General features: G+C 39.6%; 1 protein-coding gene, 1 long non-coding RNA gene and 1 pseudogene across 12 annotated transcripts in view; 2 read left to right on the forward strand and 1 right to left on the reverse strand.

The window, feature by feature from the left end:
• LOC118143765 (uncharacterized) overlaps positions 1-1534 on the reverse strand; it is an 81201-nt gene extending 79667 nt beyond the window's left edge. For both annotated transcript variants that reach the window (XR_013524210.1, XR_013524209.1), the window contains exon 1: positions 287-1534. This is a non-coding gene — a long non-coding RNA (uncharacterized LOC118143765). The remainder of the gene's footprint in view (positions 1-286) is intronic.
• A 109-nt stretch (positions 1535-1643) lies between these two features.
• The window catches only part of BRAF (B-Raf proto-oncogene, serine/threonine kinase), a 206762-nt gene continuing 185124 nt past the window's right edge, over positions 1644-23281 (forward strand). For all 10 annotated transcript variants that reach the window (XR_013524207.1, XR_013524206.1, XR_013524208.1 and 7 more), the window contains exon 1: positions 1644-1986. Coding sequence is in view for 6 of the 10 variants with exons in the window: in XM_078343626.1 (XP_078199752.1) it covers positions 1855-1986 (132 nt within the window). In the remaining 4 variants the exon portion in view is untranslated. The remainder of the gene's footprint in view (positions 1987-23281) is intronic.
• LOC128928367 (aldo-keto reductase family 1 member A1 pseudogene) overlaps positions 2039-23281 on the forward strand; it is a 56087-nt pseudogene continuing 34844 nt past the window's right edge.

Consider the following 23281-nt stretch of genomic DNA (forward strand, 5'->3'; position numbering starts at 1 on the left):
GGCTGGCGTGCAATGGTGCAATCTTGGCTCACTGCAACCTCCACCTCCCATATTCAAGTGATTCTCGTGCCTCAGCCTCTCAAATAGCTGGGATTACAGGCAGGTGCCACCACACCCAATTTTTGTGTTATTGGTAGAGACGGGGTTTCTCATGTTGGTCAGGTTGGTCTTGAACTCCCGACCTCAGGTGATCCACCCGCCTCGGCCTTCCAAGATGCTGGGATTACAGGCGTGAGTCAGCACGCCAGGCCAATTTTTTGTATTTTTAAAAGAGACAAGGTTTTACCGTGTTGGTCAGACTGGTCTTGAACTCCTGGCTTCAGGTGATCCACCCACCTCGGACTCCCAACGTGCTGGGATTACAGGTGTGAGCCACCATGCGCGGCCTACAATGTTCATCTTACAGGTTATATTTTTTCAATGTAGAGGAATATTAGTATTCGGATTCATCAAGCAGCCTCACACACCATTCTTTACCTTGAGAGTAAACATCAGCTCTCAGGCTTATGGTGACCTTAATCAATATGCAGACACCGTGTTTCAGAAGTCAGTAGGACAGTTGTTTTCCATCTCTTGAATCATCCAAAATACACTAAGGAGGTCGCTGGTGACTTCCCCCATCATGGGAAATACTAAAAGGCAGAATTCACTTAGCTTTGCCTGACTAGGTTACTTCGGTGATTCACTTCAAGCAATTGGGAGCCCACAGTAATTGTTTCTCGTTCCCATTTCACTCCTCCTTAAGCTTTTCTTTTCCAAGTATTTATTAATTTTATTAGATACATGTATTTTTAATAATGAATTGAATCCCATTCTGTAATTGAGCTTCTCAAAGATAATTGACCTCTTCTCTCCCAATTGTTTTCATGCATAGTTTGCAGAGAATGCTTGGAATGTTCTGTTCATGAAAGGCACAAAGTACATAAAATATTTTGAGTGGTTTTCTTCAAAATAAAAATGATTAGTTTTGATGCTTCAGATGTCTAGAATGCTATGTGCCTTATACAGGCCTTGCAGCATGGAAAGTGCTCAACTGTTATTTGTTAAATGAATCTGGAAAACGAAAAATACATGAAAACATTTTATTCCTCAACAGTGAAGAAAAAGCTTTTAGACTTCCATTTAGACTCATTTTAACTAGCCGAATTCTTCAATGAAAAGGAAACAAGCGTCGCACTGCTAATTTAGCTGTTCCTAAATATATTTCCATCAAATTCTGTTTGGCTGTTTCAGCCTTGGGGTTGAAGTTCTTATTTTTATGACACGGAGACGTTCATTGCAGTGAAAATAGCAAGTAGTATGGGCTTCCCCGCCTTCCTCCCTCTAGGATTTCAACTTCTCCTCGAACACGAGCCCTGCTCTTCTAGTAAATCCCACATTACAGAACAGGCTGAGGACGGAGGAGACGAGAAGAAAGTAGGAAATCGGAGCCATGGAAACGGCAGAGCGGAGGCAAAGTGTGAGAGCGCGCGCGGGTGGTTAGAAGGGAAGGAACCCTCTCCTGACGACGGCGCGAGGGCGCTCCTCCGATTACGTCACACACCGGGGTGACGTCACGACTGTGACACGCGGGTGACGCCGTTGCCGCGGCGACTTCTCGTCGTCTCCGCCCCCTTCTCCCGCTCCCCCCGCCCCACCGCCTAGCGTCCTTCCCCCTATCCCCTCAGGCTCGGCTGTGCCGGGGGCCGCGGGCCGGTACCTGAGGTGGCCCAGGCGCACTCAGCCCGCGGCGCCGCCCGGGCCGCTCCTCCCGGCGCCCCCCGCGCCTCCGCCTCCGCCTCCCCCAGCTCTCCGCCTCCCTTCCCCCCTCCCCGCCCAGCAGCGGCCACCCGGGCCCCAGTTCTCGGTTATAAGATGGCGGCGCTGAGCGGTGGCGGTGGCGGCAGCGCGGAGCCGGGCCAGGCTCTGTTCAACGGGGACATGGAGCCTGAGGCCGGCGCCGGCGCTGCGACCTCTTCCGCTGCGGACCCTGCCATTCCTGAGGAGGTGAGTGCCGGCGCCACCCTGCCGCCCTTCCGACTCCGGGCTCAGTGGCTGGATGGTGTTTATTTTGGAAAGAGGCAGCAGTAGGGGCTTGGTGCCCTCAGCCACCTTCTCCGTCCGGCTCCGCCGGCTGAGAGGTGGGCATCGCCCCCGCGTCCCTCTCCGTCATGCGGCGCCTTCCTACGTAAACACACACAATGGCCCGGGGGTTTCCCTGACCCCCCACCCCAGATGCGGGGATTGGGGCAGCGGTGGTTGAGCCGGAGGCGGGAGGCTATCAATAGGGGGCGAAACTCAGGGTTGGCCCGAGAAGGTCACGACTGGCTAAGGTATCCAGGTCTGCATCTCTTAGATGTGCTCGTTATTTGAGGGGTGGGGGCGGCGGCGGCCTCGAGGTGGAGGATATAGGTTAGCAGCTGGGGCTGGGACCACAGCCCGAGTTACTGTCGCGTGTAATTCTTACATGGTCGTGGGGATGATGGGGCGCATCATTTTCTCTCGCTACTCTCCCCGACTGCTCCCCTTTCAGGCCATTGCCCCTTTTCACTTTCTGTTTGGGGATTTCTCTTCACCTGTTTTACCCAGCAGATGATTTTGATTTTGTCTTATTTTTTCAATCCTGAATCGCAGTTTCCGTTGCCTTTTCTATTCTCTGGTCCTCTATTCCTAATGTTTGTCAGTGCTTTGTCGCTGATTAGTAACCCTCATCGCATTCCTGTCTACTGCCCGCTCATTTTCCAGTTGTCCGACCTGGCTGCCTTCTAACCCCAGCTCCCACCTAAGAGCATTTTTGCACTTCTCTTACGCTGGATCTCTCGAGGCCTTCTACTTCATCTCACCACTCCCTAACATTGTTGTCTGTTATCTTCAGAAATCCTCCTGGACACTTGGGAACTACTTATTTTCTGAGCCCAGAAGCTGTCAAGATTCCATCAGGTTTCTGTTGGCTCTTTTCGCCCTTGCACTACTGGCACTTTTTGGCTAGTCTTCCATTGTGCATTCACACCTCTTTTTTCCTACCCATTTTTATAGGTCTGATTGATTTCTTCGTGTTGTCCTCCTTTTTGTCCTATTTTTTTTTTCTCTTAGTTTTTCCTCTTCAGTCCTTGCTTCTCTCGGCCTGTTTTTGCATTACTCGGCCTCTTAGCACTGTGTCAAATTACTTAGTTTTGTTTTTTATTACATAAAATTTATTACAAGTATTTGGTATTTTATTACATAAAACAATATACATTATTATGCTTTACAAATAATATACGGTATAGTAATTGTGGTTTACAACTGTTGATTAGGTAATGTGGCTATTCTGTTGACTTTGCTCAAAGTTCTCTTTCCTACCTACTTCTAAGATCTTACTTCTCGATTCTCATAACGTTCCATTCTTCTCTATGCAGTTTTTTTTTTTTTTTTGCATCATCTTTGGAAATTCATTCAATATGCTTGCTTTATTCAGTATCAGCTTGTGTATGATAATGTTTGTTTTCTACTCTTCTAGATAAAAATTATCTTTATTTACATGCCCAGATGTGTTCTTTATCATCATTTGTTCTGTTCTAAAATTTCTCATTTTTAAGTTTCTTAAAATCATTCCACTTTCCAGTTTGTATTTCTGTTTAGATCAGTTTTCTGTAATACCTGTTCCTCTACCCCAGCTTCTTGGATTCTAAGGAGAAAGCTCTTCACTACAGTTTCCTAGTTTATTCTGTTTCCCATGTTTCCAGTTACCATTCATTTTGCCTTGTTTCCTGGCTTTTGGTACTTAACTTTCTGAAGCTTCCTCTTGTCTTCTCCACACCTCCACGTTTCTTCTTATTTATACACATCTTTGTTTCCCTTGACATCGAAATTTATTTTTAGGATACATTGTTTTTAATGGATAAATAGTAAGGGGCACATCTGCTGTCTGTTTTCTCCAGGAATCGGATATGCCTTTGTCTTAACCAGGCACAGGTTCCTCTGGGCTTTATTTTACTCTGTAATAGATGTGTAGTTTTGTTGAATTGTATCTCGTTTGAAGACTACTACAGAGTGAAACAATGAGTAAAGTAATGGGGTTATGAAATTGTAATTCTCTGATTATAACATTGTTTATATCGGGAACTTTGTTGCAGAGTTAATAGAACAGTTTGCAGTTCTGTAAAGAAGGCTTTTGTGGAGAAAAGCTCTACCATTCTATTTTATTTGAAAGGGCCAGAGTATTTGGAACTCTAGTGCCTTGAATATTCTGATTTAGTGAGAGGCCATGGGTTTCTGTATTTGGCACATGTCTTGAGCAGTTCCCATGTGCAAATGCTTGAGAGCATCTAGGCTAGCTAAATTTAAGTATAAATTGCCAGTAATTGGAAAGCATATTCATATCCCCTGAAACTATAAGGATCCTCTAATTTTATTTGGTTAAAAGACATAATGTTTCCCACTGTCCCTTCTACCCAGGTTTTAATGTTTAGCGGTGAACAGTAGTTTTCCCTCTATATTTTCTTCTGAACTGATAATAAATGTATTTGGCTGGGAGGGTGATGTATGATTAGAAAATGTTATCTCTCAAACATAACTATCAGCATTACCCATGATGACAAAATAAATTCCTCCAAGAAATCATTTTAAATTTGAAGTTGATGTTAATTCAGTGGAAACTGAAATGTACTGTGGTCTTTTATTTGAAGTCTTCATTATGTACACTTAAAGGGATCTCTTATTGCAAATTACACGGAAAGAATGAGAAGGTTTGCTTGTGTGTAATGAATGACACAGTTTATTCTGAAGATTTATTTTACCTGACAATAAAATACAGGTTTTTTTTTTTTAATAAAGTTTTCCAGAGGGAGATTTCAACTAAAAAAAAAAAAAAAAAGGTCTAATTTCAAAGGGAAAGCAAGTTCATTATCAAAATTTTTAAAAAAAAATATAAGTACAGGCTGGGCATGGTGGCTCACGCCTGTAATCCTAGCACTTTGGGAGTCTGAGGCAGGCAGATCACCTGAGGTTGGGAGTTCGAGACCAGCCTGACCAACAAGGAGAAACCCCCGTCTCTACTAAAAATACAAAATTAGCTGGGCATGGTGGTGCATGCATGTAATCCCAGCTACTCGGGAATCTGAGGTAGGAAAATTGCTTGAACCCGGGAGGCCAAGGATGCGGAGAGCCAAGATTGCACTATTGCACTCCAGCCTGGGCAGCAAGAGCAAAACTCCATCTCAAAAAAAAAAAAAGAAAGAAAGAAAGAAAATATATAAGTACAAAAAGTAAAAAATCGCCGGTAATTTTGCCACTAAGATATTATTACTATAAACATTTTGGTGCATTCCAGCTGTTATTTTTTAATGCTTGTATAACATAGGTAGTTTTGTATTTTTAAAAAACTTAATATAGTGAAACTTTTTGTGTGTTATTAGATATACCATGATTTATTTAACCAATCATTTTTTGGGGGTGTTAAGTTAATTTTTTATTGTTACCAAACATCTCGAACATAGGAAGTAGATTTTAATGTTTTTAAAATATGTTGGGAAATGAACAAATTTCATGTCCTATATTTGTAGTATTAATATTTTGTAGGTGCTCAAAATAGAATATTCTGTTAAATGACAGGTGCTTATTAAATATTTGTCAAATGAATGTACTTACACTTTTGGCATTAAACATTTACATCTGACCATTTATATTTACCTGATTTTTTTTCCCTATGGCCGTATGGTATGATATAGTAGATGGTATAATATAACCATATGGTATAATTAATACTTTTTTTTTAAGTGTGATACCAGAGTGTGATATTTACTATTATTCTTGTGCTGTTTCTGTAGAAGGGAGCTTCTCACAGTTGCATTTACAATTACAATTTTCTTATGTTCTGTGTTCAAGATCTCTGATGGTCAATCTTAGTTAAGCTGTTTAATTATAATGCATTGACTAGGGAATATTATGGCATAGAATCTCCTTTATAATGAGGTCCACTGCGTTAAAATACATCTTTGTGAACCATGCCAGGTTGGATTGCATCATAACCCTGAAAAGTGATATTCCCATTAATGTAGGTGCTTGTGCAGTTCTGGCTATTACCATTAATACTTACCAGATATATTCAAAGGTGCTCTTTTGGCAAAAATCATAAATAGCTGTTTGTTATTTCTAGCATTCCCTTTCTATATTCTTTTCTTTCTCCCTATTTACCGAACTCCCTTCTTTAGGCATCCACTCACCCCTCTTTCTGTTTAGAATACTATCTGTCAGTCTTTTATATATGCTGGCCATTAAAGGAATCAGTTGCCAGTAAACAGCTAAGAAAGGAATTTTGGACTGGGTGCTTGAATCCTTGAATGTAGTAAATGTGAGTGCAAACTTGATTTAATTGTACATGTATTTGGATAATAGGCCAGAAAAATTACATTAGGATAACAGGCTAGAAGAGTCTGACTTTTCTTGTTTTTCTATTCCTTGCTTTCTTGATTAGGATGAATAGGAGGTGGATCTGGATATAGCAGCTGGAAGCCTATGTTCCATGAGTGATGGGAAGAGAGGGAGAGAACAGGTTCCATTGCTTTTTGGCATTTTCTAAGATCTGATGCCCACCTTGTCAGAGAATGCAATGACTACTTTTGTGTTCTTCCTTTTCCCTTTTTCTTCCAATTGTAAAATTGTTTTTTCTTTCAGAACTGCAGAAGTGCATTTTGTTTCTTTGATATTTTGATGTTAATTTAACTGAATACCTATTGAACATTTTGTGTCATAATCCCCTTGTTTTCTGAAATCCGGTATCAGCTAATCACCTTACTTTTCTGCTTCATATTGCCATTAAAATAAGCTTTTTCTTGGTAGTAGCTCTTTCTAGATTTTGCCTTCATCAGAAGTTAAATTGTTTTAAGTCCTTTACTCATTCTCTATGTCTATTTTACCTACATTGGTTATTCTGTAAAGTCAGACTTGGCAGTAGAGCTGGGAGTGGTAGCCCACACCTTGTAGTCTCAGCTACTTGGGAAGCTGAGATGGGAGGATCACTTGAGCCCAGAAATTCGAGGCTGCAGTGAGCCATGATCGCACCACTGCTCTCTAGCCTGGCAACAGAGTGAGACCCTGCCTCAGGAGTGGGGGAAAAAAAAAAAGCTTTGGTTATGGAACTTCTGAATTCAAAATAGGCGAGCCTACTTGGGAGCTTTTCTGTTTTTTAGGGTGTTAAGTAGTGCTTTTTAAAATAGTATAGGAATAAAAACTATAGCCTCATTTGTTCCATTCTTTCTTACATTTTTTGTTTTTATTGCCATGTTCAATTTCTTTTGGCTACCAACTGAATTCACTATTATACTTAATTATCATGATAGAAGAAACTTTTTAATACAGTCTCTACCCTAACATTAAGCAATTATTATTTGTTCTCCCCTCTACCCTCTGAGATTATTTTTGTTTCCATGTTTTCTCTTGGGATTAAAAAAAAAAAAAACTCCAAAAGTATTCTTATTCCTTCCCGTATCAAGGCTATGCATATAGAGGGAAATCGATGCCCAGTAATTTCATTTTCTGGGCCCTGGAAATGTAGAATATAAAAATTGATACAGAACAAAAAATTGCTTTGAACTCAGTTAACTTTATATCTTCTGGAAGCTCTGTAACGTCAAATAAAACATCGTTTTTGACTGGCTGCAGTGGCTTACACCCGTAATCCCAGCACTTTGGAAGGCTGAGGTGGGTGGATCACCTGAGGTCAGGAGGTCAAGACCAGCCTGGCCAACATGGTGAAATCCCATCTCTTAAAAAAAAAAAAAAAAAACCCATCCTATTTATTCTTGTAATGTAGCTGCAGTTCGTGACAGCACTTTTGGGAAAAATATACTATGAGACGGTGGTTTTCAAATTACACAAGAGGTGGAGGACAGTTTTTCAAAAACATTCTATTGCTGTAAATAATAAAAATTTTAAATTAAACTAATACATAGGTGAAACTGTTTTTGTCTCTTTTGTACTTTTAAAATCTTCATCTAATAATACCTGGCACATAGGTACTAAAATATTTGGTGAAAGAATTAGTGGATAAAGCCTTACTAGGTATGAAGTGATCTGATTTTCTATAATATTCAGTTCTTTTTGTGTGCTAGTCATAAAATCAGCTTGTTGAATTGACAGCCAAATTGGCTGCAACAGGCAGTTTGAAAAACACTGTTTTCGGGTTTCAAGGACCTTCTTCAGAGGTTATCCCAGGGCTCTGTTTAGTGCCTCTATACCAGGGGTCCCTAATCCCCTGGCTGCAAACTGGTACCTATGAGTCTGTGGTCTGTTATGAACCAGCCTACACAGCAGGAGGTGAGTGGCAGGCAAGTGAGTATTACCTCTGGAGTTCTACCTCCTTGTCAGATCAGCAGCTGCATTAGATTTTCATAGGATCATGAACCCTGTCAGGAACTGTGCATGTGAGTAATCTAGGTTGTGTGCTCCTTATGAGAATCTAATGCCTGATGATCTGAGGTGGAACAGTTTCATCCTGAAACCCCCCACATGCCTGTCCATGGAAAAATTGTCTTCCGGTCCCTGGTCTCAAAAAGGTTGGGGAGTGCTGCTCTATACCATATAACTATTGAAGTTCTTCATTTATCTGCTTTACATGTTGGTTTCCTTGAAAAAAGGGTTTTAATGGCTGTGAAAATTTTAGAGCTACTATTTATAGAAGAGAGGTTTGTCCCGGCATAAATCTTCTCAGGTGTCACAATCTGTGTAGAAAATTTCAACAACTTGTGTCTAAGGCAGAGGTCAGCAGTCTTAAGGGTCAGATGGCAGACATTTTAGGCATTGTGGTCTAACATACAGCCCCTCTAACAATTCCTCAACAAGGCTCAGAAGTAGCTAATAGGCAATATTTAAACAAATGAGCCTGACTGTGTTCCAGTAGTCATTTTCAGAACACTGAAAGTTGAATTTTGTATCATTTTCACATGTCATGAAATATCACTTTTGATTTTTTTCAGCCACTTAAACATGTAAAAATTATTCTTAGCTTGTGAGCTTATACAAAAGCAGAATAGTGGGCTAGTTAGTTCATGGGCTGAACTGTTCTGACTCCTGGTCTAAGGGAGACAAACTATATATATTGTATTTGAGGTTCTGAAAGTAAGATGTAGGTTAGAGGTCTATAGAAAGTTCATAATTGTTTTAGTAAAAAATGAGATTTATTTATTTATTGAGACAGAGTCTTGCTCTGTCACCTAGGCTGGAGTGCAGTGGAGTGATCTTGGTTCACTGCAACTGTCGCCTCCTTCCTTAGCTTCCTTGTTGCTGAGATTACAGGCGCCCACCACCATACCTGGCTACTTTTTATATTTTTAGTAGAAATGGGGTCTCACCATGTTGGTTAGGCTGGTCTCAAATTTCTGACCTCCAGTGATCTGCCTGCCTCACCTTCCTAAAGTGCTAGGATTACAGGCATGAGCCACTGCTCCCAGCCAGAAGTTTTATTTTTTGATGAAGTCAGGTTTATCAAGTTTTCTTTTATAGTTTACGCTTTTTGTATCCTAGCTGATAAATTTTTGCCTAATTCAAAGTCTTAAAAGTTTTCTCCTATGTTTTCTTGTATGGGTTTTATAGTTTTCGCTTTTAAATTTAGGTCTGTGATCCATTTGTAGTTAATTTTGGTATATTGTGAAACAGTGGTTAAGGTTCATTTATTGTTTTACATACGGCTGACCGGTTGTTTAAGGTTTTCCAAAAGACTAACCTTTTTCTTTTGAATTACCTTGGAACCTTTATTGAAATCAATTGCTTATGTTTGAGAGTTTTGGATTCTACTGTTTTATTGATCTATATGTGTTTTCTTTTTTTAGACTAATACCCTACCACCTTAATTACCATAGCTTTATAGTTAAATTTAAAATTAGGTAGGTGCAGTTCAGAAGATTTTTAGAACTTTGACTTTTGAATTTCTTGTGTTGCCATACTTTTGGAAGGAGAAGACCCGTCATTTTCTTCTGATTTTCAAAGATGTCTTCTACCCAAAAATACTTTAGACTTCAGTATATAGTTAATATATCTCTGTCTTGAATTACATGGTGGTGAGGTTCATGAAAAGTGGCAGGTAAAAGTTGCATCAAAATTTTTTTTTTTATAAGAAAGGAGATATTGTAGTAGGTTGCAACAAGAGTCAGTCATGTCCTTTTTATCATGTTTCAAAATTATGAGGTGTAATCAAAATGTGTATAGGGAAAAATGAATATGTTAACATGTTTATTAACCAAAACTCACCTGAAGCGTCAATTAGGCTGGGAAAGACGTGTTATTCTCCATCTTAATTAGAAGAGTTCTTCCGTTTGAAACCTGTCATGTTCTGTGGTGTTTCAGAATTAGTGTCTTTATTAATCTTAGAGGCATCATTAAATCATTATGTTTCTGCTAAGGAAAGGCATATGGTAGTAGTTGGTCGTGTTTCTACCTTTTCCAGTGGCCTATAGGGCCCCTTTACTTTGTTTTAAATTGCACTGATAATAGCTTTTTACTGCTTAGCCCAGGGAGTTTCCCTACAGTATAAAATAATGTTTCTCATCATGATTTTCATTTAATAATTTAAAAAACAAAATATCAGGAAACACTTGTTTCTAGAGAAGAAGTGTAGAAAACCTGACCGGTAGAGGGTCAGGTGACAATTGGGAAGGTAGAAACTGACCAGGCTTTTGATCACGTTGCAAGGAGTATCGTTCCGGTTTTTTTTGGGTCCCCTTGCAGAGTCTTTTTTTTTTTTTTTAATTATTGGGTTTTTTGGTAGAGATGCTGTGTTGCCCAGACTGCTCTCCGACTCCTAGGCTCAAGCGATCCTTTCACCCCAGCTTCCCGTATTGCTGGGATTACAGGCATGAGCCACCTCACCCAGCCTCACCTTGCCGATTTTAAAACTGCACTTCCATGGAGGAAGTAATACAATATCTTGGCAAACTATTTTTAACTATTGTTTCAAACGTAATGTGTTTTTAAGATGTAAAAAACTGTGGATATCTTTAAAAGATACTTTAATTATATTTAAATTGGGGAATACTTTTGTTTTATGTTTTCTCTTGCACTAATATATAACCTTTAAGTTAGTAACACCGAAACATTTTTACTTTATAGTTTTAGAACTGCTTAACTAAAATAAAATGTTAGGATAGGATACTTTGAATTAGTCACTTATTTTGGAGTATTTAAAACAGTTTGGTTACTGCTTCGGGTTGTTTCTCTATTGATTTAATATTTTTAAACTGTGTTTTCTACCTTATACCATTTATTTTGCAAAATAAATTTTTTTTGAGGGTTACAGAAGTATTTTTAATATTAAAGCAGATTATTAAGTGGCAGAAGTGAAATTATAATTATGTCTTAAGTAGGTGTGATTATTATTATTAATTTTGAGACGGAGTCTTGCTCTATTGGCCCAGGCTGGAGTGCAGTGGACTATAGGCATGTGCAGCCACGCCTGGCTAATTTTTAGTAGAGACGGAGTTTCTCCGTGTTAGCCAGGGTGGTCTCAGTCTCCTGACCTCATGATCTTCCCATCTCGGCCTCCCAAAGTGCTGGGATTACAGGCATGAGCCACCTCTCCCAGCCAATTATTTTTATAGAGTTCTTGTTAGGCTAGTTTCAGGTAATGTTTTATGAGGGTAACTTAATTCCCATTATAAAAATAGCCAATCTTTTCTGTCACTAGCAAGCAGTTATTGCCTTTATAACTTTTTTTAATTGTAAAAAGATATAGTATTATTGATAATTACTCCTAAATAACTCATGACATTTTTTTACACACATTACTATATGCTTCCATGGAAATAATGTCAGAGAACATCAAATAGGGAAGAGATTATTCATAGTAGGCTTTATATATTCCTATTTCAGAGCCACTGAAAATGTTCATGTCCCTTTAGTTTTGTCTATTTTTTTTATTTTCTCCCTTTAGTTTTTACATGATTGCCTCTAACATTGATGATATTCCATTCATGTTCTTCCTGAGCATGCCTTCTCATATTAACAGTAAGGACACCGTCTCAAGTAAGTTTCATTATACATGAGAACTTAGTTGAATGCTTGCCTTTCACTGGCATCTCTTTGATTCTCCTCCTCCCTCCTTATGGTGTGCTCTGAACTTCTAGTCGGCCAAATGTGTTAAATAGATCATAGGAGTGGTATGAAAATAAAGTGAGATGATGAATATATAAAAGCCTTCACAAAATTATAGTAGTATTTTTCTGTTGATTTTTAAGACAAAAGATAAATACTATATATGTTATGTAAAATTTTCCTTTCAGAAATCTTTGTTCTTTTTTTTTTTTTTTTAATGTTGGACTAATGATTGTCCTAGAACTGTTTCAGTGTCAACTACATTCTATTAATGTTACTTGAAAACATTATTGAATTAAACAAACATGAAGTGGCAATATATTGATTCATGTGTTCAGTAAGCAATTCATGGGAAAGAGGTAAACTTTCTAAATACAGCAGTAGAAAGACTGATCATTTATAGGAAAACTGATAATTATGACTTGTATTTTGGTTTTTAAAAGCTGTGGTTACCATTTGCTTTGCCATTCATCCAAAACTACATTGATGACTTTTGTGTTGAGTCATTTCGTAGGACAACAGGTATTCATGTAGTCAGTAAATATTTGAGGGCCTGCTCTATGCCGGGTAGTGATCTAGGTGCTTAGTAGTACACTTGAGAACAAGGCCAGGCACTGTGACTCACACCTGTAATCCCAGCACTTTGGGAGGCCGAGACGGGCAGATTATGAGGTCAGGAGATCAAGACTATCCTGGCTAACACAGTAAAACCCCATCTCTACTAAAAATACAAAAAATTAGCCAGGTGTGGTGGCACGAGTCTGTAGTCCCAGCCACTCAAGAGGCTGAGGCAGTATGATCACTTGAACCTGGGAGGTGGAGGTTGTAGTTAGCTGAGATCTCGGCACTGCACTCCAGCCTGGGTGACAGAGCAAGACTCTGTCTCAAAAAAATAGAAAAAAGAAAACAAAGGTCTCTACCCTTATCTAGCTACTGTCTGGTGGAGGTGTGTGTGTGTGTTGGGGGGTGGGGCTGAGAAACTAGAGACATACAAAAAGGAAATTATATGGTATGTTCAAAGGTAATAAGTTCTGTGGAGCAGTGAAAGCTAAAACAGGATAGGGTTGGAATGGGGGTAGGTGGCAATTTAAAATAGGGAGATCGGGGTAGACCTCACTTGAGAAGTGGGGATTTGAACAAAAGCCTGAGAAAGGAGAGGCCAGCATTTCAGACAGAAGGACTCATTAGGTCAAAGGTTCTGTGTCAGGAATGTGGCTTGCCTAGTCAAGAAACAGTGGGCGGCCAAAGTTGCAGGGGCAAGGTAGAAACCAGGGGATCAGGGAAGGATCTCTTGCGGTGATCTAGGCCAGATTGGTGGTAGCAGAAATACTGAGAAGTAGTCAGATTTTGGATGTTTTGAAAGTAGATTTGGCCTGGCACGGTGGCTCATGCCTGTAATTCCAGCACTTTGAGCGGCTGAGGTGGCCACCTTACCTGAGATCAGGAGATCGAGACCAGCCCGGCCAACATGGTGAAACCCTGTCTCTACTAAAAATACAAAAATTAGCCTGGTGAGATGGTGGGCACCTGTAATCCCAGCTACTCGGGAGACTGAGGCAGGAGAAACGCTTGAACCTGGGAGGCGGAGGTGGCAGTGAGCTGAGACCTTGCCGCTGCACTCCAGCCTGGGCAATAGAGTGAGACTTCGTCTAGGGGTGAGGGAGTAGATTCAACAGTATTTGTTGATAAATTGAATGTGAGATATGTAAGAAAATGGTGTGAAGGAGGATGGGGGAGGGCACAGATCAAGAATTCAGTTCTCGGCATGCTAAGTTTGAGATACTATTAGCTGTTTAAGATGTTGAGTAAGTAGTTGGATGGATCAGTCAGGAGGTTGGAAATGAAGCCTTGTGTCAGAGTCTTCACTGTAATACATGTCTCATTTTCTTCTTGGGTATACAGCTAGACACCATTTTCCCTTGCATGAGTTGTGTTCATGTGATTGAATGGAATGTGAGCTCATGGAATATGAGCACAAGTGATGTGGGCCGCCAGTACTAGGTCTTGCCCATGCAAACGTCATCCTGTTTTCTCCTTCTGGAGGCTGGTATCTGGAACTGAGATGATTACTGGAGTATGCTGGAAGCCGTGTGTCCAAAAAATCAGCTTAGGTTCCTGAATGACTGTGTACATAAGGACCACCCTATTAACCTGTTCAGCCACCTAGTACTGTTAGATAACTAAGAAATACACTTTGTAATGTTTGAATCCTTATACTTTTTGGGTGTTATAACCATTAGCCAGCCTTTAATTTGGGCATTTAGATGGTACTTAAAGCTGCGAAGCTAATGTGTGCTCATCACGGGAATGAATGTAGATAGGAAAAAGAAAAGAACCAATGTTGGAAAAAAAAAAAAAAAAAGAAAGAACCTGAGAAGGAGCCACCAGTGAGGGAGGTAATAAAATGAAGAAATTTTATTAGTAGAGAGTGGTCAGTTGTAAAAAATGCTACTGCTAAGTCAAGTAAGATAAAAACTGAGAATTTATCATTGGAATTAACAAAGTGGAGGTCCTGGAATCTAATTAAGAGTAGAGCATTGAGATGAAATGCTGAGGGAGATGTTTTGATTGAAGTGATTTTAAGAGAGAAGAGAAGGGGACTTAAAGCTGGTGAGTAATTATCTTGTAAAGGGGAACAGAGATATGGGGCTAGAGCTAGTGAGGAAATTAGGATCATTAAATTTTTAATGATAAGAAAAATAACGGCATAGGATGATAGGAATGAGCCATTAGAGAGTAAAATATCATTTCAGGAGGGAGAGATAAGAATTGATGAAGCAATGTCTTGAAAGAGGGAAGGGGATTTAGTGTGTAAATAGGAAGGATTGGCTTTCTATAGGAGCATCTATACTTTATGGTAATAGGCCATAAAGCAGAGTATGTGGATACAAATGCTGCTAGGAAGGTAGATGTGATTGGTGGAGTCTGTACATGTTCTCTTCCAGTTGCTTTGGGTTTTTTCAGTGAAGACTTGAGGTTATCAGCTGAGAATGAGGATTGGGGATATGTTAAAGTAGTTCTTGAGAGTTAATGAATTGGGGACAAATAGTAAAATTGATAGGCAATTTTTTTTCTTTTAAAAGATGGGGGTCTCACTCTGTTACCCAGGCTGGAATGCAGTGATACAGTCATAGCTCACTGCAGCCTGCAACTTCTGGGCTCAAGTGAATTTCCCACCTCAGCTTCCCGAATAGCCAGGACTACAGGCTAATGGCAATATTAAGTTATTTTATAAGTTGCCTAGATAGCATTGTGGGTCTCCTAACTTTTTGGTACTGATCTTTAGATCAGAGTTAAATGCAACTTGCCCAGGCAGTTTAAACACTCAATATGAGTCGTTTTCATTTGGACCCATAGATGGAATCATTGGGAAATAGAACATGAATTATTACTCCTTCATAAAGTACCTACCACTATCCTGCCATGAACGTCAGCTAAATTTAGAGGGGTCTGGTAACTACTTTTCTTTTTAAAAATTTTTCTTCTTCTTTTCTGTGTCAAATACCTATTGTTTTTTCTATGTAGAATGGCATATCCTCATTATTACTTTCTTTCAAACACTCTCCAAATTTGACTTGTCTTCGCTCATGTTTTTCCTACCACCTGAAATACAGATTTTATCTTCCTCCCCACCCGCCAAACCTTCCAGACTTAGCTCACCTACCATTTATTATAGGAAGCTTTTCTTCTTTTTTTTTTTCTTAGAGACGGGGTTTCACCGTGTGGGTCAGGACAGTCTTGATATCTTGACCTGGTGATCCGTCCGCCTCAGCCTCACAAAGTGCTGGGATTATAGGCGTGAGCCACTGCACCCAGTTTACAGGAAGCTTTTCTTAACCTCTTTCCAACTCCTAGTTTGACACCTCTGCTTTGTGCTTTTGTAGAATCCCAGAGTTTACCTTGTTTTACTCACTATATCATAGTGTGGTTTTTTTTTTTCTTTTTGAGAGACTCTCACTCTGTCACCAGTCTGGAGTGCAGTGGCACGATCTCAGCTCACTGCAGTCTCCACCTCCCTGGTTGAAGTGATTCTTCTACCTCAGCCTTGTGAGTTGCTGGGACTACAGGTGCACACCACCATGCCCAGCTGATTTTTGTATTTTTTTAGTAGAGACGGGGTTTCACCATGTTGGCCAGGATGGTCTTGATCTGCCCACCTTGGCCTCCCAAAATGCTGGGATTACAGACGTGACTCACTGTGCCCAGCCAGTTTTTTGTTGCTAGGTATTTCCTTTTCCTCTAGACCTGAATTGTTCAGTCATACTTTCTGTGTTGATGAAAATGTTCTGTGTCTTCTTAATATGGTAGATAGCCATATCTATGTGGTTACTGTGCACTCAAAATGTGCATAGAAGGACTGAGGAACTAAATTTTATTTCATTTTAATTAATTTAAAATTAAGTAGCCTCATGGTTAGTGGCTACTTTGATCAGTTCAGTTCTAGACCCCTTCAAAGTCAAGAGTGTGTGGAATTCATACTTACTCCGTCATTGCTTAGCGATAGTACTGTCCGCTACTTAAATGACTGAATTCTTTTTCAGTACTCTTAGTCTGCATAGTTATTACTCACTTGGAATATGGCAGTTTTCTTCTCTAGACTTATGTCTTTAACCACAGCTTTTCAGTTTATTTTCAAGATTATGTTGATACACAGCACTGAGTTCTTCAGTCCTGTAAAGTTAGGGTTTTGGCTGGACGTGTGGCTGGCATCTGTAATCCCAGCACTTTGAGAGGATGAAGTGGGAGAATTGCTTGAAGCCAGGATTTTGAGACCAGCCTGGGCAACATAGCAAGCCCCTGTCTCTACAAAAAATTAGCTGAGTGTGGTGGCATCCACCTGTAGTCCCAGCTACTTGGGAGACTCAGGGTGGGGGGATTGCTTGAGCCCAGGAGTTCATGGCTGCAATGAGCCGTGATGACACCACCGCACTCCTTCCTGGGTGACAGAGGGAGACCCTCTCTTAAAAAAAAAGTTATTTTTTTCCCCTTTAGGACTGAAAAATTGGGTGTTACAAGATTACCTCAAGGACTGGTCTGACGACTGGCAATCAAGTGGCCAGGCTCTGGTTCGTGGGGGTAGATGGGCAATTTCTGTTTCAGCCAAAGCAGTTCTACTTCATAAATTAATATATTGGAATTGTGCTTGGGATTTTATTGGGAAGGGGGAAAGCCTTCTAAAAGATAACACTGTTAATTAAAGAGACAAACCATGCATATGGCCACATATAATTAAGCACCAAAGTGGTTGCAGAGATCAAGAAGACATAGGAGGTTGTTATGGGCTATTGAGGGCTTGATAGAAGTTAAAGTTTAATTTAGGTAGGTAGAAGGAAGACAAAAGGATGTAATAAATAGGCTGTGGGAATAGAATTTGCGAAGAATTGGAGTTGGAAGTATATATGTTAGCTTTATAGTTGAGTAAATTGTATGAAATAAAATTTGATGAAATTAGATGGGACTGGATTATAGAAAAAAGTGATAGACTGACAAAACAGTGCACTTTATATTGCATGCAAAGGAGTGAAATCCTTGGAGGTATTTTGGTTGTTGCAAAGATGGAGGAAGAGGACACTACTAGTATTTAATGACAAAGAATCAGGGAAGTCAGACATCGCACAGTGGTCAGGACAGTTTGCACATTTAAGAATTGTTCTAAATAGCCACATGACTTAGGATGACTTATTGGACTTCGATGATGTAGGTTAAAAAAAAAAGTGATCATAATGATCTGAGCATAGACAGTAACTCCATTTTATGTATGAGGCATATTGTTGTTGATGTTTTGAGATGGAGGTTTGCTCGTATTGCCCAGGCTGGAGTATTTCGGCTCACTGCAACCGAGGCACTTTTAATATACACTACAATTTTCAGGAATTCAGTTACCACAGTATTGGAGGAATGTTAAAGTATTTGTTCAGAACTTTATCAGGAGTACTTCACCACTTCAGAAAATCATGTATTGATGACCATGTCACTTGCGCAGTATGGTGACACAAATACTCTTCAGTCTGCAGTTGTAACTGCCACAGTCACAGTGCTTCTATGTGTATGTACAAACAACCCTCGATATTGTAGTAATTTATTTATTGTAATAATTGCCTAAGTATTATAAAATTGCACTAAAATAGATTATCTCTGAATTACATTTAAGGGTAGTATAGAGACTGTACAAAATAGTTGTTGTAAAAAGGGGAAATTAATTTCTGTTTTCAGTAACGGAGGACTGGATTATTCAGATGAATCCTTTTGATGAAAACAATTGAAATTCTTGGAAACAGTATTTAAAAAAAAAAAAAAAGGAATTGCAGAGCTGAAAAGATAGTGGGAGCTGCCAGGCCAGATTCTAGGAATAAACAAGAATAAATAAGAAGCTGATAAAGTAGTTTTTGCCTTAATGGCAGTTGCCAATCTGTACAAATTGGGCTTTGGTTTTGGTGGACCCTTGGGGTGAAGAGGACAGAAATCAAGGCCTAGAGTTAGTCTGAAGTGAGAGTCGAAAAGAACAAGCTCAGTTTTAAATGGGACCCCAAGGACTCTATCATTAGGTTAAGAGTGAAACAAACTGTCTGCCCACTCCCACATCCAGGTGATTGTAGGGAAGGTTGAGTGGAGCAGGAGGAGAAAAAGGAAATTAGGAAAAATAAACGCTTTAAGTTGTGACCACAGTTTTAGCCTTCACAGTGATTTGCCTTGCAGGTTTGCTCTGTCTGGGTGGTCCAGGAACCCTCCATGATAAATTGTCCACTAGTCATTTATCATGGTTACTGGTTTCAGACTAGTGTTACTTCCATGGCCTAGCAGACAGAAAGGCAAATCATCTGTGGAGAAAGGCCCTTCATTTTAGGGAATTGTTACCAGTAATTTTTCAAGGACAGTGAACAGTACATTGACACAAGTAATCAAGCATAGTAAAAATAAAATTACCTGAGAGTTATGTATTATATAATATGTAATATATGTGTAGAATTCTTTGAGCAATGTAATTAAAATTTATGTAGTTTTCTTTATGTATATATACCTAAAAGTAAGTTTACAAAGATAAAACATAACTAAGCATGCATCCAGTTGGCAGTGTGAATAAGAGAGCAGAAATAGATCTATAAAATCTTCAAATGGTGCAAATATCAGATGGATTTAAAGCAATCACTATTACATTTAAGAACTGGGTCAAACTTGAAGAACCAAAGACTCATAAAAAGTGACTTAGGACTGGCTGGGCGCGGTGGCTCACATCTGTAACCCCAGCACTCTGGGAGGCCAAAGTGGGTGGATCACCTGAGGTCAGGAGTTCAAGACTAGCCTGGCCACACATGGTGAAACCTCATCTCTACTAAAAATACAGACATTAGCTGGATGCGGTGACACGTGCCTGTAGTCCCAGCTCCTCAGGAGGCTGAGGAAGGAGAAACACTTGAACCTGGGAGGCGGAGGTTGCAGTGAGCCAAGATGACACCACTGCACTCCAGCCTGGGCTACAAGAGTGAAACTCTGTCACACACACACACACACACACACATGTACGTGACTTTGGTTCATGCCTGTAATCCCAACACTTTGGTGGGAGGGTCACTTGAGGCCAGGAATTTGGGACCAGCTTGAACCCAAGGCTGCAGTGATCTATGATGGTGCCACACTGTACTCCAGCCTAGGCAACAGATTGAGAAATTGTCTCAAAAAAGACAAAAAGGCAGGGGTGGGGAGAACAACTTAATAGAGTTGCAAAAAAATAGAAATTTCAGAAGTGAACACTTTACCAAATATACCTAAAAGAAAGGTTTAACAGATTATACCTAGTGAAGAAAGAGTTAATGACCTTGAAAACAAGACAGAATAAACCATTTAGAATGTAGCACTGAGAATCAAAAGATAGGAAATAGTAAAGAGACATGGAAGATAGGATGAGATCTAATTTATTTAATCAGAGCTGTGGAAAGAGAGGAGAAAGAGAATGATACAGAGGTAATATTTGAAAAGACATTTCTGGCTGTAAATTTTGTAGGTTCAGTGAGAAACCAGTTCATTGATTTAAGAAGCTTAATGAATTTCTAGCAATATAAATAGAAATCTACACCCAGACAAATCATAGGAAAATTGTATAAACCCAAATACAAGGAGAAAAATCTTAAAAGTAGCCAGACACAAAAAAGATGTTTTTCAAAGAAGCAACTCTGGACTGATGGTTGACTTTTCAACTGAAAATCATGTATCTTCTCAAAAAAAACTGCCAATCTAGAATTCTATAATTAGCAAAAAATATCCTCAAGAATGAGGATAAAATAAATACTTAGTTGAACAGACTCCATCGGGTCTTTCTAAAGGAAATTATGAAGTATACATTAATACTTAAGGCAGAAAGATTTCAGATAAAAGTCTGAGGTGCAAAATGGAATGAAGAGCAAAGAGAGTGGCAAATATGTGGATGTATTGAAAGATACATTGACTGTATAAAGTAGTAGTAAGAGCTAAATTAAAATATGTGACAGGAAGCTGGGCATGGTACTTTGAGAGGCCAAGGCGGGCCAATTGCTTGAACCCAGGAGTTTGAGACCAGCCTGGGCAACATAGTGAAACTCCATCTCTACAAGTAATATAAAAAATAGCTGTGGTGGTAGTTCCTGTCCATAGCCCCAGCTACTCAGGTAGGTGAGGTAGAAGGATCGCTTGAGCCCAGGAGATTGAGGCTGCAGTGATCCTTGGTCATGCCACTGCACACCAGCCTGGGTGACAGAGTGAGACCCTGTCTCAAAAAAAATAGATGACAAGTGTTCATAAATGAAAGCAGTGTTCTAAGATCTTTGTATTGTCAGGTAGAAAGTATTAATGGACTTGACTTTGATAAATCACATGTTTTGATTTCTAGGTTATCTTCTAAAAGTGTAGAAACCAGACTTTTCTAAACCCACAGAAGAGAACAAATGATTAATAAAAATTAATCCCAAAGAAGTGAAGAAAGGAAAGAACCAGTAGGACAAATAGCACAAAGTAAGATGGGTAGATTTAAATCTAAACATATCACCAGCTACGTTAAAAACAAAATGGATTCCATTATTCAGTTAAAAGCCAAACATTGTTACACTGAATTTCCAAAAAAAGTCAATTATATGGAATTTATAAGAAACATATCTGAAACCTAAGAATAAAGAAGATCAAAGTAATCATCAATATAAGACATGTCATAAATATTCTAACAGACAATATGATACAGTTAATATCAAAGGTAGACAGTAAGGCAAAAAGCATTGGCAGAAGAGTCACCTCAAATGATAAAATGACCATATCTTTGTGAAGATTTAATAGTCTTAATAATGTAGCGTAGCCTAAAAATAGCCTTAGAATATTTATAGCAAAAGTTAATGAAACTAGAAGAAAGACAAATCCACAGTCATAATGGGGTATTTAAACAGCTAAGTAACTGATTTAAGAAGCAGTTAGGTAAGTTAGGATATAAAATACTTGTATAACACAGTGAAGAAGTTTAATCCAATGGGTGTATAGAATCCGTTCTACCCAGCAGTGGCAGGCTACACATTATTTTCAAGCATGTAGGATTTTGGGGTTGGGGGCAGATTGTGTAATAGGTTGTAAAGCAAGTTTCAACAAATTTCAAAGGATTGAAATCAAAAAAGCCTTTTTTCTGTCTATAATGCATCTTTATTAAAAATCTCTATTAATAATTTTTAAAGCTTCATATGTTAGAAATTGAGCAACTGTTAATACTTTGAAATAATCCTTCCAGGTGTGGTAGTTAATGCCTATAATCCCAGCACTTTGGCAGGCTGAGGTGGGCAGATCACAAAGTCTGGAGTTCATGACCAGGCTGGCCAGCATGGTGAAACCTGTCTCTACCAAAAACATAAAAATTGGCCAGGCTTGGTGGCGCGTGCCTATAGTCCCAGCTACTCAGAAGGCTGAGGCAGAAGAATCGCTTGAACCAGGGAGGCCAAGGTTCCAGTGATCCAAGATCGCACCATTGCGCTCCAGCCTGGGAGACAAAGCAAGACTCTGTCAAAAAAAAAAAAAATGCTGGGCAAGGTGGCTCATGCCTGTAAGCCGAGCACTTTGGAAGGCCAGGGTGGGCGGATCATGAGGTCAGGAGATCGAGGTCATCCTGGCCAACAGTGGTGAGACCCTGTTTTTACTAAAATACACACACACAAAAAATTAGCTGGGTGTGGTAGCACACACCTGTAGTCCCAGCTACGTGGGAGGCTAAGGCAAGGGAATTGCTTGAACCCGGACAGCGGAGGTTGCAGTGAGCTGAGATTGCACCACTGCAGTCCAGCTTGGTGACAGAGCAAGACTTTGTCACAAAAAGAAAAATAATCCATGCATCAAAGAAGAAATCACAGTGGAAGTTAGAAAATGCCTTGAACTGGATGATTAAAAATTTTCGATTGATCAAATTCCACAACTTGGTATGTCTTAGACCATTGAAAGTGAGAGAATCTTTCCTGGAATAGGCGGTTAAAAAATAAATAAATAAGAAAGTGAGAGAATCAGATGTGATGTCCTTAGATATGAAGGTTCTTGATGCCCCCACCGCCCGAAAAAAGAAATACCCACCACCTATACAAGATTCTTGATTTGAAAAAAGCATTGAGCTGGAGTTTCATTAAACTTCTAGATCTACTGGGAAATTCACGATCATTTGATCCTTCAATGATTCATAATTGTTTTGCTGTGGACAGTCTTGCCTTGATGTTGATGGCTGCTGGCTCATAAGTGGTGGTTACTGAAGGATAGGATAGTATGGCTGTGGCAGTTTCTTTAGACAACAATGAAGTTTGCTGCATTCATTAACTTCAAAAAAGATTTCTGTGTACCAGGTGGTGCTGTTTGATAGCATTTGAACCACAGTAGAACTGCTTTCAAAATTGGCATCAGTCCTCTCAAATCTGCCAGTGCTTCATCAGTTAATTTTATGTAAGATTCTAAATTCTTTGCTGTCATTTTAACAGTGCTTGCTCACAGCATCTTCAGCAAGAGTAGAGTTCATGTCAAGAAACCACTTTATTTACTCATCCATGAGAAACAACTTCACATTTGTTCAGATTTTATCATGATATTGTAGCAATTCAGTCACATCTTTAGGCTCCACTTCTAACTGTAGTTCTCTTGCTGTTTCTACCACACCTGCAGTTTCTTCATTGAAGTTTTGAACTCCTCAAAGTCATCCATGAGGATTAGAATCAATTTCTTCCAAACTCCTGTTAATGTTGCCAGTTTGCTGCCTCCCATG

This window comes from Callithrix jacchus, chromosome 11 (assembly GCF_049354715.1).
Source record: "Callithrix jacchus isolate 240 chromosome 11, calJac240_pri, whole genome shotgun sequence".
Taxonomy (NCBI): Eukaryota; Metazoa; Chordata; class Mammalia; order Primates; family Cebidae; genus Callithrix; species Callithrix jacchus.